The sequence below is a fragment of the Leucopleurus acutus genome (genome assembly GCF_964270905.1).
Source record: "Leucopleurus acutus genome assembly, chromosome: 1".
In the NCBI taxonomy this organism is placed as follows: Eukaryota; Metazoa; Chordata; class Mammalia; order Artiodactyla; family Delphinidae; genus Leucopleurus; species Leucopleurus acutus.
In genome coordinates, this window is record NC_139142.1 from 154,782,783 (window position 1) to 154,798,814 (window position 16,032).

At 40.3% G+C, this 16,032-nt stretch overlaps 1 protein-coding gene across 1 annotated transcript; it reads right to left on the bottom strand.

The window, feature by feature from the left end:
* Positions 1–1,716: 1,716 nt before the first annotated feature.
* On the bottom strand, positions 1,717–15,276 carry ARRDC4 (arrestin domain containing 4). Its single transcript, XM_082834022.1, has 8 exons — positions 14,851–15,276; positions 10,566–10,632; positions 10,167–10,314; positions 7,603–7,705; positions 6,347–6,603; positions 5,661–5,823; positions 4,931–5,085; positions 1,717–4,576 (listed from the first exon to the last, which is right to left on the bottom strand). Exons 1-8 carry the CDS (start codon positions 15,137–15,139, stop codon positions 4,520–4,522), a joined length of 1,239 nt encoding a protein of 412 aa, XP_082690148.1. The 5' UTR covers positions 15,140–15,276; the 3' UTR covers positions 1,717–4,519.
* Between the last annotated feature and the right edge of the window lie 756 nt (positions 15,277–16,032).

The following is a 16,032-nucleotide window of genomic DNA, read 5'->3' on the forward strand; positions in this document are numbered from 1 at the left end:
TGACCCCTAAGTTTGTGGAAACCTGCATTTAAATATTTTCTACATAAAAGGTAGTTCTCAAATGTAAAAACAATATTTACAAAGGTATCATGTGCACGTGTTACATATTTTCTTTGAAAATTGCAAGAAGGCATTTTAAGTAATAGCCGATATATTTCTTTTGAAATGTTGCAGCTGAAACACAAAGGAAAAAACTATCAATATGTACAACTTGCATGGATCTTAATGGTGTTATGCAGTGTGAAAAAGGCAATTGCAAAAGGTACATACCTAATGATCCCATTTATCTAAGCATTCTCAAAATGAGAAGATTACAGAGATAGAGAACAGTTCAGTCAGGGGTTAGGGAAGGGGAGGGTGTGATTGCCTAGGGGTAGCCCAAGGGAGTTTCTTTGTGGTGATGGAACAGTTCTTTATCTTGATTGTGGTGGTGATGTGAACCTAGACATGTAATAAAATGCCATAGAATTATATAGGAAAACATGCAAGAGAACAATGAGTTTATTCAGAAACAGGTGAAATCCAAGGAAGGCTTGAACTCTAGTTAATTCTTACTGTGTCAGTGTCAATTTCCAGATATTGATAATGTGTTATAGTTATGGTTGGGGGAGACTGGGTGATGGGTACACAGGATCCCTCTGTACTGTTAATGCAACTTTTTTGTGATCCTATAATTATTTCAAATTATAAAGTTAGAAACAAATGCCTCTGCTGAAGAAAGGATTCTAGCTACCAATCATACTTATGAAGCAATTTAGTCAAAGACTGGCATCCTTTTAGGAGGCAGGGCTTTTAGATATAAATGCTGAAGACTCTTGATTTAGTATATGCTTAGTAGTATTCAGGTCTGCCAAGTCTTAAGGAATGTAATTTAAAGCAATTCCTGTTTCCATAACTTCTATTAAAGTTGTAGAATCAGGAAATTTTAGAGTGAGCAGGAATCTTACAAAGAATGTAGGCCAAATTTTCAGGTTACACCTCTGGGTTTTGGTATCCCCATTTGTAATATAAGGGCTATGTCCCAGACTGCCATGACCTGAAACTTTGCAATACAAACTACAGAAACTTTAATGGTAATCTTATAAATTTTGCCTCGATATTTACTGCATGAGACAAATATCTCGATTTATGTTGATTGCAAATGTGAATGTAGAAAAGACAATTATTTAACATCATCTCACACATTATAAAAACCTGGAGAGTAAATTACCTGGGTTAATTGTTACCACTTAGCTAAGGTTTAAAATCTTCCAGGACAGAGGGTCAAGGCAGTTTTCCTGAGATGACATATTGTTACATATTCCCTTTACAAAATATATGACTTTTGTCCATTTGAGTATGTGCGTGGAAAGGGGAGGCTTACGTACAGGTGTTTTGCGGTATGAGTCCACTGACTGCCCACCAGACCTACTAAATCAATCCTGGAAAGGTTCTGGTCAAACAAACATGAAAACTCAGAAAGCTTTAAAGAAGTGGTCATTATTATTTGAGAATAAATGGAGATAATGTTCTCTCAATGACCAATATAGCTTAAGCTTAATCACTCATCTCAACTACTCTTTTTCATAGAATGCTAAAAACCGATTACCTTTGGGGAAACTGAGGCCATCATAAAAACAGGCTCAGAATCCACCAGGGCTGTGCCTGGTCTGATGATATAGCAGACATTTACAAAAGGATCTCAACAGCAGTAACATTTTGTCTCATGGTATTGACTTCCCTTAAGTCTGTAACAATTTAAGTCAGTCTTACAAAAACAAAACAAAAACAAAACTAGCAACTCACAGCATCAGTGTAATCATTTTATTAACAAAAGGAACCCATGGGGTTCAGACAAGAGTACAAAATACAATCTCCCCCCCCCCCCGGGTTAAATTGTTACATTTTTATAATAAAAATAAAAAGCTTTCATAGTTAACTTATCAAAAACATAACCCCTGCCTATTGAGTTTATTGTGCAAAACAAAAACATGAAAGTAAAGTTCTGCCCATGGAAGAATTTTGTGTGCCAGAAGATGCACTTTCTCAATTTCAAAATTTTTGCATCAAAAAGAAAATTCTAAGGCCACAGTTTCTTTGCAAACTAAGCAAGAGGAGAATAAACAAGCAAATAGCAGCTAAATTTTTACCTTCATTCCCAAGTATTCTCTGTTCCAATGTAGAATCTTCTACCTTCATCAAATAATTTGATTATAGAAAGGTATGCAGTTTCAACGTACTGCTTAAGGTCAGACATACCAATATCAATTCAATAAGGCAAATCATACCTTTTAGCTATTCTCATAAGTGCTAAAAAATCAGCTTTGTTTTAATTTGGTAGGTGCACTTCATTTCTTTAAAAAAGGTGACAAAACGATCCTACTGAAGGATTCCAGTAAGCAGCTGCTTTTCTACTTGCAGCCAGATAGATAATTAAACTTTCTCTTCCTCCATACCATTTTGTTTTGTTTCTTTTACTTTGTTTTGGTATCATGGAGATGGAAAATGTCTTGACAAAACATGTAAACTGCAACTCAGAGGTCAAGAAATAGCTGAAGGTGATCTTTTTTAAAAGTAAAAATAAAACTGTTTAGACAGCACATAGCTAACAAACACACAAAAACAAAGCAAAATAAAAGATCACCAAAAAACCAAAGCAGGGAAAAAAGATTTGTGACAATTTCAGTACCACAATTATTGGTAAAACAGTTTGTATTGTGATTTTCATTCAGTGGCTTAAAAGATGAAAGAACGGCTTAAGATGCTTATGTGATTACAGAGAAGAGAGGTATACCCAAGGGTGAAAAGCGTACATTTACCTAATGTTTGTATAAAAATCCCTGATCAAATGTCCAGCTAATTTTTACATACAAAATTTAACCTTAAAACTTTTCTAACGGAATATACTGACTGAAAGAAAAGCTAATTGTTCAGTTGAATGAAGTACAGTATTCTGCATGGGAAGCACCAGGGTTTCCACATCTAACCCTCAGCACATGGAGAAAACCAAAGTACTGGGCTGGTCCAAAATCTCTATCATGGGAACCCCTACCTCCCTTCTACTTAGTGTACAGAAATGCTCTCAGCTCACAAAACCAACAGATTAAAGTAAAAACAAGTGAACATGTGACTGTGACTAGGAGGGGACAGAGGGACAGTAAAAACACTGCTCAGTCTTTTAGCAGCAACACAATCTTGTTGGTCTGAATATCCTGAGGTTAAAGGATAATAAAATATTGCACCAAAACAATAAAAAAAAAATCACAGTTTAAACAGAATTACTAAAGAACTGGAATAACAATGAACAACACAGTGACTGCCATCAGTAGACTTAAGTCTCTTAACAGAAATTAAGTTTATATGACTTTTCAAAAAAAGGGAAAATGGTATTTCTGCCTTGATTTTGCATTTATTTTGAAATACCCTTTGGTATACACATATTAACGTTCAACTGATGTTAACCTTATAGATTTTGCCCTTGGTCCAGTTTCAGGTTTAGGGATAGGAGAGATGAGATTGCTACTGCAAATGAGCAGAAACTCCAAAGAAGACTTCACCGGCCTGGAGTTTTAAAACATATCTGATTCTGATAACCCCACCAGAGGTAGGTAAAAAAGGCCGTTTTTCCCCCTGTGCAGTTATCAAGGCATCCTAAGGATGCAAGCTTTTTTTTTTTCTTTTTCTTTTTTTAACCCTGTCTTTTTCTAATATGCTCCTAGGTAAATAAGATATGAGGAAAATCAAACATATACTCTGCTGAAGTACTTAAAGGGGATAAAAAGTGCAACTTTCAACAAAATGTGTTTTCATATTGAAGTACACCTTTCCCCTTTCAACTGACAAGCCTTTCAAGGAAGGAACTCTTTCTTGGTTTCGTAATACTGTATAGCCAACTTACAAACTACCTCTTAAACTACCATTAAAAGAGTGAAAACTGTATTACTTTATTAGAACCTCATAAGACCATGACCTCCGAAAAGGATTCTTTTAAGGACTTCAGTCCTATGGAATATGGTTAGAAATCATGAAGACCCTGACACCAGAGGGTCTCGCTTCATGTTTAATTTAGAGTGGGCCCCTTTCCTGTTCATGCACACCCTTGTGCTGCTACGTTCTCCAAAATCAAGTCTCCTCCCAATGCGTTCATACTGCCTTAAAGCTGAGGATACATCTGTTCTACTTTGAGAAACCTTTGTAAAGATATGCTCGCATAGTGTTTTCACTGTTTACAGGCACCTTTCTCTTGGGTCAGCATAGGCACTCTTCACTTACTCTATCACCATCAGGACTTCCATTACATTCTGTGACTTTTCACATCTTTGTCCCATAGTTCTAAAGGGATACAAGACCACATCACAAACTTGTGCAACAATCCTGTTGGCCCACTGGAAAGTTCACGCATTCTTTAATTTCTATCACCTTCAGTCTTGATGTCTATTTATGTTCTTAAGCTAATCTTCCCTCCCTCTTCCCCAAAAAGACAGGGGGAAAGAACCAACATTCTAATTTGGTGATGAACACAGTGATTTCTGAAATACGTTCAGAGAATGAAGGAAACAGGCTGGGTCTCTTCTATATCACTAGGATGTGGATCAACCTGCAAAAACGAGCAGACCAAGATTACTACTGCAGCATTCTTTAACGTGATTCTAGTATCTATTTCTAATTATATGGTCATAAGCCAAACTGCTTAAAGCCTGTTATTAAGAAGTCCCAGTAGGCCACTTAAGTTCTCTGTATTCCATGGTCTTAAAGGCAAGCCATGGTACTCTACATGTATGCTACAGAGTACCAAGAAAACACCACAAAATGTGGTAAGTGGATCAGTGATAATCTATCACCATCGTAAAAATTTTTTTGTATGTATCCTCTACTAATAGGGAGTCAAAAACAAGACACAGAGGATTATTTACAAACAGCACAACACAAGTCTAATTTTCTTTTGCTTTACCTCTGAATAAAGAGGCGGAGGCTGAAATCTGAATTCCTGAATGCAGGCAAACATAGGACAGCACGACTCCCCCTCACAGTTAGGGGGTTGAGGGTAAGGAGGAACGTGTCTAGAGAATTCTTCCTCCGACACCACGTCTGCGTAATTTGGTGGTGCTGAAACGAAAAAGGAGTTGGCTCTAAGAAATCCAGGCAAAAACTAATTACATTACTCTCTTCTGAACTCTTACAGGAACAAGAAACTTAGCTTAATTTGAAGATAAAACATTGGTATTTTTTCCTCTAAGCAGGAAGTTTTTGTGCCCATTACAACAAAAAAATACTCAGTAGATTCTGCTTTTATTAAAGTACTATTAACACTGATTTATATTCTCTTTGAGACGTGTGTGTTTTAGTCTAGGTTAGAAAAAATCATTGAAATGTGGCTATGGAAAACACCAACATAACACACTATACTCTTACTCTGATTATTTTCCATTCTTCTACTATTATAAATAGGAATCAGGAGATGTAGATTGTATTTCTGGATCTGCCAGAAATCTGTCTTGGATAAGCTAAACTCTCAAAGTCCCCTCTGGGAATAATGTTTGATGATTTTTAGTAATAAAAAGAGTAATAATAGTTGTAGTGGCAGCAGTAATTATCATTTGAGCATTTCCTACCTCATACTTCCTGTTCTTAAGTACTCTATGTGTAAAACTGCATTCTGAAAGAACCTCAGAACATTTTACCTTCAGGCTGTTCTGGCAGAGTCAGCGTCAACCAGCTCATATCCATAAAAAACTGGCTGGCAATGCTGGAGTTTCTGCTGCCAAAACCATTGTATGGAACCGTGCCAATCACTACGGGCAGCTCAAGCATCAATTTTTTAGCACCGGGAATGTGAATATACACCTAATATGCCAAAAACCAAAACAAAAACAAAGAGAGAGAGAGAGAGAGAAAGGCACAAATATAAGTTAAACCTCATAGTAAATAACCCAATTATTTTTTCATAGAAAAAATGCTTTTGTTGTCTGCTACCACCCCCAACACAACTGTAAATTGTCCTGACGAATAAAATGAAGAACTAAATGAAGAGCCCACGAAATACAGTGAACGCTCTGTGATGGGGAAGTGTGGCCTTAATACACTTCATTGTAAGTGAGCACAGCTTACACAGAACCATAGAAAGTTACTTATGTCTTCAATATAGCAGCCCTACTGCACCTTCATTCTTCCATGTTATTTAATTAAATACCTCAGGGGGATAGTTTTTGATTAAAAAACAAAGGCCAATCTTCACATATTCCACAATTTGTTGTAATGCTGACATAAAATGACATTTTCCTGGGTATTAAAGGTACATCTTCTCAGTAACATGGCACCAGGTATGGCTCCATGCTACGTCTTTAATTTCACCAAGCGCCGTGCTCACAGCTAAGGAGTAGTCCACTCGGATGATGCAGCAGTCCAGGATGGACGGCGTCACAGGCGGGATCTTGAGGGTCTTCCCGTTCCAGGTGTCGGTGCTCCCGGAGGCGATGTGGTTCCCGCGCACGTGGGCCACCATGAGCCGCACGGTCTTCGTTTTCCCACTGGCCAGGTAAGTCTGCGTCTGGAAAATGGCAGCTTTGGGAACAATCAGACGAGAGGAACAATTCTCTATTTCTGCATAGATTGGAATAGCTTCTCCTAAAAAGAAAACAGAAACACCTTCAGAGACCCTTGAGGAAATTCTCTCCACAGTGGAACAAAGCTGTTACTGATGAAAGCTGAAATGTGGCAACGCTGCTTTAACAAGTTGAGAAGCCTCACGGAAAACTTACATTGCAAATCTGAGTCAGAGAAGTGAAAATTTATGGCAGTTTGTGGTAGATACTGTTTTCCAACTATCACATGATTCACTTTTCTAATGGAGCAATATTAGGCTACCAATTCTAAAGATCTGTAAATGACCAGTATCTATAAAAGTTAAGAGAAGACATACAAATAAATGATTCAGTACTACGTTAAGTACAGAAGATCACTAACATACTCATTAGTGCCTAACGAATTAAAATCTTCCCAACAGAAGAACAAAGTCTTCCCATTTTAGGAACTGATAAACACAAATAAAGCAATGGATGGAGTAGCCAAGTTTTACACCCACATTATACACCCACCATCATACTATTCTATTCCATATTCATTTCCAAGAAGCCAGAACCCTGGAGTGGGGGCCAAATCCACTGGATGGAATTGGGCCCTTCACAGATTGTTGTTCTGATATCAATCTGACTGTTAAGAGTGTCAATGCTCTACATTCTAGCCCCTCCCATATATTTGAATTTCCAGCATGGAGTCAGAATGCCTAACAGTATTTTCATATGACAACAGCTCTCTTCTGAGCAACACTGCTTGGAACATTTTTTTGCAACATTAAAATAAAATGCTGGCATTTTCCCACTCTACTGGTTTTAGTCTTTGCTATGAAAGTACCAGGACTAAAGTCAGAAATACCAGGATTATTGGGATCCGCTCATCTATTTACAAATATTTAAATATCAATTATTTATACTAGAACCAGACAACTGTATTATTGTTTTAAAATACTATATACTTGGTAAATTACAAAACACTATTAAAAATCACTTACAATTAGCTAATAAAATGAATGAATCTTGCATTTGGATTTTTAAACAGTTTGCTTACCATTACAGTATCCCTTTCTTTCAATTTTGGCACTCAGTGAGACTGGACCAGAAGTGAAAAACCAACAGCCAACCATTTTCTCTTGCATTTTCAATACAGGGGTCTTGAAAAGTTCAAATAATAAAAATAATTAAACTGGTCTAGAAAACTCATAGATCTTAAAGTTATGTCATTTTTTATTAAACAGTTGTACAGCAATGTCTTCCAAAAAACAACAAATCAATCTTTCTTATCTTCCTGTGACAAACTAGGTACAATAGTTAAAAACAAAGCATTAAAAATCATTCCCTTTTCAGGAAAACTAAGGTGAATTTTCAGATTCAAATTAGGGTGACATCATTCTATTTTATCCTATGTTTTCACTGTGTTTCTGGGAAGTGATATACCATCCTTTAAAAAAGCAATCAAAAACTGCAGGAGAGGGCTTCCCTGGTGGCGCAGTAGTTGGGAGTCCGCCTGCCAATGCAGGGGACATGGGTTCGTGCCCCGGTCCGGGAGGATCCCACATGCCATGGAGCGGCTGGGCCCGTTAGCCATGGCCGCTGAGCCTGCGCGTCCGGAGCCTGTGCTCCGCAATGGGAGAGGCCACAACAGTGAGAGGCCCACTTACCGCAAAACAAAAAAAAAAAACCAAAAAACAAAAAACAAAAAAAACTGCAGTAGAGGGCTTCCCTGGTGGGGCAGTGGTTGAGAGTCCACCCGCCGATGCAGGGGACACAGGTTCATGCCCCGGTCCGGGAAGATCCCACATGCCGTGGAGCAGCTGGGCCCGTGAGCCATGGCTGCTGAGCCTGCGCGTCTGGAGCCTGTGCTCCACAACGGGAGAGGCCACAACAGTGAGAGGCCCGTGTACCGCAAAAAAAAACAAAACAAAAACAAAACCCAAAAAACTGTAGTAGTACCTATTAATATGACAGAACTACTTTTTGTTTTAAAAGACTTTATGTGTAGATCAGGAAAAGGAGAAATGGTATAAAAATCAATAATCAGAATGTTCTTTTTGTCTTGGCATTTAAAATGTGGAATAAGGAAACAGCCTTTTTTCCTTACTTCAAAATGATTAGGCAGAAATTTCAAGTGTCCTTAACTTAGAATGATTTTTGGGTTTTGTGTAACGGTAGTGCAATAACATACCCAGCGTAATGGATCTAAAGGGTTATTGAACTCACCACCCCACTTTCTATTCTACAGTAGCAAGATAAGCGATACAAGACGCTTATATAATACTGTTTATAAAACAGTATTATAAAATACTGTTTAAAATGCTCAGTTTACAAGACGCACAAACCAAAAGTTCACTGTAAAACCCAAAGCTGCAATATTTTTTTCAATTATAAAAGGATAGTAAAGGACAAATAGTATCTCTTTTTGCCAAAAAATAAAAAATCTTTACATTATTTGCCACAATGGCCCCATAAATAGTTTAGAATTAGTTAACCACCCAATTCCAAGTAGTTTTTAGAAACACAAAGCAGTTATCAGCATCATCAATTTTCAAAATAGGTGCTGAGCAGGTGATAAGTCATAGTTATAAGCTGGGTCAGCTGGGTCTGGCTATTGTACGATTTTGGCCACAAGGGACCATGCAACTAGGCCATATCTGTTACATTTTTATAATCTAAAGGTGAACATCAGAGTAAATTCTATTTCACTTTCGTGTGGAAGTAGAGTTAAACAACTTTTAACTCCTGTTTCTTTTCCCGATCTTTAAAAACACTGGGTAGAAAGAGAAACCTCCAATACTAAAAATATATCTCTGTAACATCAGTATCATGATGGAAAGTTTAAATTATGAAGTAAAAAAATCATTCATTCATATTTAAATGAAGAACCATTAGGTCCTAGTAGCTATCATGAAAGTACAAGGTATAATTTTATATTATTTTGATAATATGGGTTTAGATAAAAGAATCTAGCTCATTAACTCCCATCTTGCCTATTCTGTTGTTACTTATAGCCTAATCTTTCTTACCAGCCTACAGTATTTCTGGTGATTATTAGAAGTTCAATGCTTTAATGTGGCCAAATCTGTCATAAGGAAATGATAAGTGAAAGGGTCTCCAGAGCAGCTGCATGCACTTACTTAATGTTAGAAAATGACATGCAAAATGCAAGGAGACACAGCATAATGGCCTGAGCTTCAATAACAGGCTGGGAGTGATTAATACTCTTCCATAATTACTGTTCCTCAACCTGCTATTAGCGAAGAGTTTAGAATACCACAGCCCTGTGAATGTGGCTGCTCTGGGAAAAGTAACTACTCTGTGTGTGTGCATTATTATTATTAAGCCTTATTAATGCATTTTAAGCCCATGTAACTTTCTGGCAAAAGCAGCCCTGAACAACAGGGACACAATCAATAGTACTAACACACACAATTTGTAATTTGCCCAACTTAGAATCACATATTTATAGTGAATGCCTATGGGTTATAAGATTGTATCGGAAAGTGACAGGACAGGCTGCCACCAGACTTGCTAAATGTAGAGACCACAGTTGAAAGGAAGGAGGATGGAAGGGAAGGAGGAAAAGGGGAAGGAGGAAGAGAAGGAGGAAGAACTTACTAGTAATGCTGGTGTGTTGACATCGATGTGACTAACGACCTGGAGTTCCCGCTTAATGCTCTGATCAGGTGCCTGGGGTCGTTCCAAAACTGCTCTCACACAGTACCGAATACTTCCATATTTCCCGGAGAATGAGGTTACCAAAGGTCTGAAATCAACCAAAGAGATGACTTTTTAACTTTGTTTTTCAGTTTAAGAAAACTGGGAAAAGCCCTTAAAGTGTTGGGTGTTTTGTTTTGTTTTGTTTTGTTTTTAAAAAAAGGTGAGTGGGGTTAGGTCTACTCAGTGGTTATTCAGGATAAACATGCACACCTGAATGTCAGAAGGTACTTGGTGCCCATACAACTGGATAGACAGGTTGCAGGGAAAGGAAATCCCCAGTTACACAGTTTCACTTACTCAGATGGAAGTTGGAAGCTAAATGGAAATTCATGTTTTCCAGGCTGTAGTAAGAGGATGCCTTCACCTAAAAAAGAGAATACATTTTATTTTTACTAAGGTTCATATTACATCAAGAATTTTCACAATGTAAATCACAGTTTTTTTAAAAGGTTTTCCTAGCTATATATAACACTGAATATACATCAAAAAGTACATTAAACTGAGATTTAGAGAATTAAATTTTGAATCAACTTTTACCAAGTTTAATCAATTTCAAACCACATATATATGTATATACATATGTATCTTCTATCTGCAAATAGACCAATTACACAATTACCATAAAATGCCAGAGCTCCCATATACATATATGTGTATACAACCATATACACATACATACCTACGTATACATAAACATTTATTTCCCCCACTTGTATACTAGCATGAGTATACTAATGTTAGTATACTATTATATTAACATGAGGTACCAATATTAAACTGGACCTAAAATTAATCTAGAAAAAAATAGATCTATTTATTTTGGGTATACCACAAAAATCAGACTAAATATTCTTTGGGCAGAGATGGAAAAGGAGAGGAAAAATTTACTTGGAATATTATGAATACTGAATACTAAATAGCCAAACCAACAGAACAAATTATTAGGCAGGAGTCATTACTGATTAATAGGGGATGTTGTTTAACTTGGGATATGGAGTAGGCCTGGCCAAGCATGGCCACGACTCCTTCCTCCTGCTCTGGGGTCAGCCAGCACCATTTCATTTCACGCAGAGGCTTATCCTTGACTGTGAGAAGGCCAGTAGGCAGGGTGTGGATGGACCTAGCAAGCCAGAGGCACTGCTGGAGCCCTGATGAGTGCAGAGACTGTATCGTTCAGATCTGAAGCCAACTCCAGGGCTATCAGTGTTGGTTGGGTGGCTCCCCAGAGATACTTACAAATGTTCCCTTCATTTTATGTGCATAGATTCAAGTTTAGAACTAAATTCCCTCATCAAGGGTGGGATGACTAATATGAAGAAAGTGCAGAACAGACTGAGAACTTTCTCTGAGATATGCCTGGTCAGTAGATATGAAATGGAGATTTCTACTGTAACCATTCATTAAAAAAAATTTAAAGGCCAGAAATCACTAGTGAAATGGGATAATTTTTCATTTAAATACTAGAGTTCTAAGATCGTCATCAACTCAGTTAACATTTCAACCTTATACTTTTAGGAAACAGGAATGCATTACTGGCCCATTAAGTTTCCTGAATCTATCTCCAATTTTCAATGTGTAATATATTAGAGAAAAAAAACCTTACAAGTATTTGCCACTTAAGATCATTCAAATAGAAATACTCAAAAGGGGGGTGACTTGGAAGCTAAGTGAATAAGTCAAAGGGACATGAGACCATGTTAAATGACAGTGACAGAGTGAGTCCCAGAGCTCAGGTGTGTCCAGAGCCGCCCTATAAGTCCCAGCAGTGCTACAGCACTGGAATCAGGGAAGCCTCTCCATTTTATAGCTATCAGGTACTAGGCTCAAGGAATCCCAACACTCCTTAGAGCTGGGCTAAAGTTCTAATTTGTAATCATTAGATTACTGAATATGACAAAGTACTTGAAATGTTTAAAAATGTGGATTTCATTTATGTCCAAAATTTACAGTGCTTAAATGTCAAGCACAAAGCTGATACGAAATGGATACAAACCTAAATAACTTCAATCCCCAAACAGACCTTGGGAGGAAAGGAGGCTATAGACACTTGTACACAAGTAATGACCCTAGCATGCTGGAGTCCATGGCAGTGGCAGGGGCATCTTGAGGACCACTTCTGCTGTTGAAGTAAGGGTTGGCATGGAAACAAGTGAGAAGGGGTTTAGATGAAGGGAACGGAATGAGGCAGAGCATGACAGGCAAGTGTGAAGAACAGAGTTGCACAGGACATTGGAAGAGGTTGAGAGAGAGATGAAGTTCCCTCTTCAGAGAAAAAACAAATCAACATAGGAACCAGAACATTTAAAATGAGACTTTCAACTACCTCAAAATATAAACAGGAAAAATTTTTGAGAAAGTTGATAAACCTGGGTTATAGTATTTGGAAACAAATCTTTGCTTGCTTGCTTTCTCTTGTTTATTTATTAATTTTTAATTAAGAAGGTCCACAAGCTGAATCATGTGCCCATTTCTGTTTCTGCTCATAGTTTATTACCTTTGTCTTATGCAATGAGAACTACAATGTCACAAGATGTTTCATTCGCTAATGGTCCTTCAGCCCAAACTCATAATTCAGAGCACTGGTGAGCATGGGAGCTAGAAGACCATCACAGAGGCAGACTGGGGCTCAGGAAGGATGAGGAACACGCACAAGGTCATACTCCTGGTGTGCGACCAAGAAGTGAAACCAACTCTCTGATGTGTCTTGCCTTTCTACTATAAATATTGAATAAAAATATGAAGAAAATCAATCACCATGAAAGCAAGTAGTTAGATTAATAATGCTGAAAAATTATCCAGTAGATTTTTTGAAAATAGATCCCACAGCCATACTTCCTGAATATCTGGATTTCTAAAAATCTCTTCAGGTGGCTGAAATTCAGCTAGGTTTTGGAATTAAATGAACCTAAGAGTCCACAACTATGTAAAGTTGCTAGCCTCTTCCAAGCTACAGATATTAGGAGTGATTCTTTTTCTCAATGAAATCAACTAAAACAGACCATGATTTTACTTTTTGCAAAGGTTTGTTTTGGTACATTCTAAAACAAGCTAAGATTTTCAGGTTGTCTAGGGTTAGCCATTCTATTCTGTTAGAATGACAAGACGAAACCTGACTTGTGAATCAAACACTATTTGATAGCCCAGATTTTACCAAAGCGGTTTTTTTACTTCGAATCCCAGGTCCAACTGCTATTTATCTTACATCTATTTACTGAGTAGTTATGGGCACAGAGATACAGAGTCCAAAGTCCTGGACAAAAAAACAATTTACTTCCCTTTTCCATTGCCCTTGACTCCAGTCAGCCATCTTGAAAAGCTGTGTTGTCTGTTACCTTGGGGTAGGCATGTATAGGTTGATTCTGGAAACCATATTGATGAAAGGGCATAAGGCAGGTAAGAACTGTCACCTAACACATTATACTTGTTAATCCAAAAGAGGGCTTTGGTTCATACATGTTTTCCTCACCACAGTTTTTGGGATTACTCGATTCTCACATACCTTGAGGATTTAACTGTGAATAGTCTACTTCTCCACAGCAGGACATGGAAAAACTGCACTTACTACTGATTTTTGTATAATACATAGCAAGGGTTAAACACTGATACGCTGTATTTTATTCTTCAAGGGCCGAGAGTCTATATCATTATTTATTTTACAGATAAATGCTGAAGCTGATGAGGCAGAAAAGTAAAATAGTTTAAAGTAGCTCCTACCAACTGAAAGAAGACTAAGACTCACCGTTCGTAGTATTTTTTTGCGCCTAATATTGATAGAATACCCATGTAGTGAGTTTCCACATGGGCACTTTTAATAGTGTAAAAGCCTACACTATTAACTGGACTTCACAAGAAGGGTCATCAATCTTCCAGAAACTCTTACAGTGCCCAGATCCCACTGTCACTAAAGGTCTATGGGGGTGGGCCAGGGGAGGGAGGAAGAGAATGCAAAGGAAACAAAAAGCGAAAAATAAATACAAAGAAAGTAAGACAGACGTAGAACTCTTAAGTTACCCCACTCCCCAAAGGAGGGAAACCAAGTATGATGATCAAGTCAAAAAGCACTTCCTTTGAACTCGTAACGCTCAGGAACTACTTCCCTCCTCCTTAGACTGAGGTTTTGCTAACTCATCACGAACCAAGAACTAGCATCTAGAGACGGGGCGGGGGAGAAGGGGCCCCCATAAACTGGGCACCCGAGAATGGAACCTCGTAAACTCTGGTTCCGCCCTCCACTCCTCAGACCACAAGAGAAGGAACCTAAATCCCCAGATCCTTGATTCCTGACTGCCCATCACAGGTTCCCATGGCAACGGCTCACTCCCAGAGCTGTCCTAGATGGTCCTGGGACCGTGGCGGCAGTCAGACCCCAGCGAGCCACGGGCGGGGCGCCAGCAAAAGTGAGCAACATCTCCCCGGTACTGTGAGATGGGGGGCGCAGTCATTGTTGCCCGCCCGTCAAGGCGACCAAACTGAGGCCGGCTACCCCGTGGGCGGACCCCCCGCCCACCCAGCCGGTGGGCATCCGCCGGCTTGCCCTCTCCCAGTCCCGCCAGCCCCTCTCCGGGCCGTGGCCCGCGCTCACCGGCCGGGGGCTCAAGCAGACTCAGGCGCACGTTCAAGTACTCCACCTCCGAGGCGGCTGCCGGGGCAGCGGCGCCGGCGCTCGGGCCCCAGGCGGCGGTGGCGCGACCCTGGGCCTCCAGGCGCAGCGCCCGGAGGGTCACCGGCTCTGCAGCCTCCAGCAACACGTGCCCTGCCACCGTATCGCCGCTCGAGTAGCAGCCCTTGCGCTCGTCCTCGAACACCAGACCTAGACTCTTCACGCGGCCCTCGGAGCCCACCACCGCCGCGGACCCCGCCTCACCGCCCATCCTACCGGCCGACGCGGCCGCACCAAGGACGTCGGCAGCAGCCCGGAGCCGGCGTCGCAAGCAGAGCGGCACCGCTGTCACGGGCGCCAGCTCACGCCGAGGGCCCGCGCGGCCGCTTTGCGGTGCCCGGTGGAGCCCCGGTGCGCCGTAGGGCCTGTCGCTTTAACAAACCCAGCTGGGAATGGAAAAGGGCCGGGACAACCCACCCCCGGCGCGCGCCTATAGGCTGGCTGTGAGCCGCGCGGCGTGCTGATTGGTTATAAATGGCTACTGAGTCATTTCATTGGCGCCGCCGCGCACGGGCTGGCGCAGGACGGCAGTGCGTGATCAGGGAGTGGTGACCAATCAGAGTTCGCGGGTGTGCACGTGCACAGTCCGTTTATTGGCTGGGGCAAGGCACAGTCCTGGGGCACTGACCAATAGTGAGGCGGTGCGCCCATGTGGACAGATAGTGGGGAACAATATTGGTTAGGGAGGGGGCGGAACCGGGAATCTCAGGCTCGCGGCGTGCCAGCCGTTCCTATGGTTACAAACGGAGGCGGGGTTTCTAGCAGCTTGGGAACTGTTTGCGGGAGTCAGGGGGCTTCACACTAGAATGTGAGGTTGTGGCTGCAACCAGTTTGTGTTTATGATTACATCTGCAATACTCGAGAGGAAGTAGATACCCTGGAAAAAGGAATTTAGCAGTATTTCCTTGTGAGATTTGGGGGCCGACCGCCTCGGAACTTTAATGGACAACTTGGCATCTACTAACATCCAGGTTCCTGAGCCCCGCCTCTCTCGGGTTTCAGAGTTCGCAGCCTAAGAAAGAGCTGCAGAAGGGAAGAATGAAGGCTGTGGTTCTCAACCTGGAACAACCCTAAGGAGTTCTGCTGCCCGGCTCGTCTTGCAAC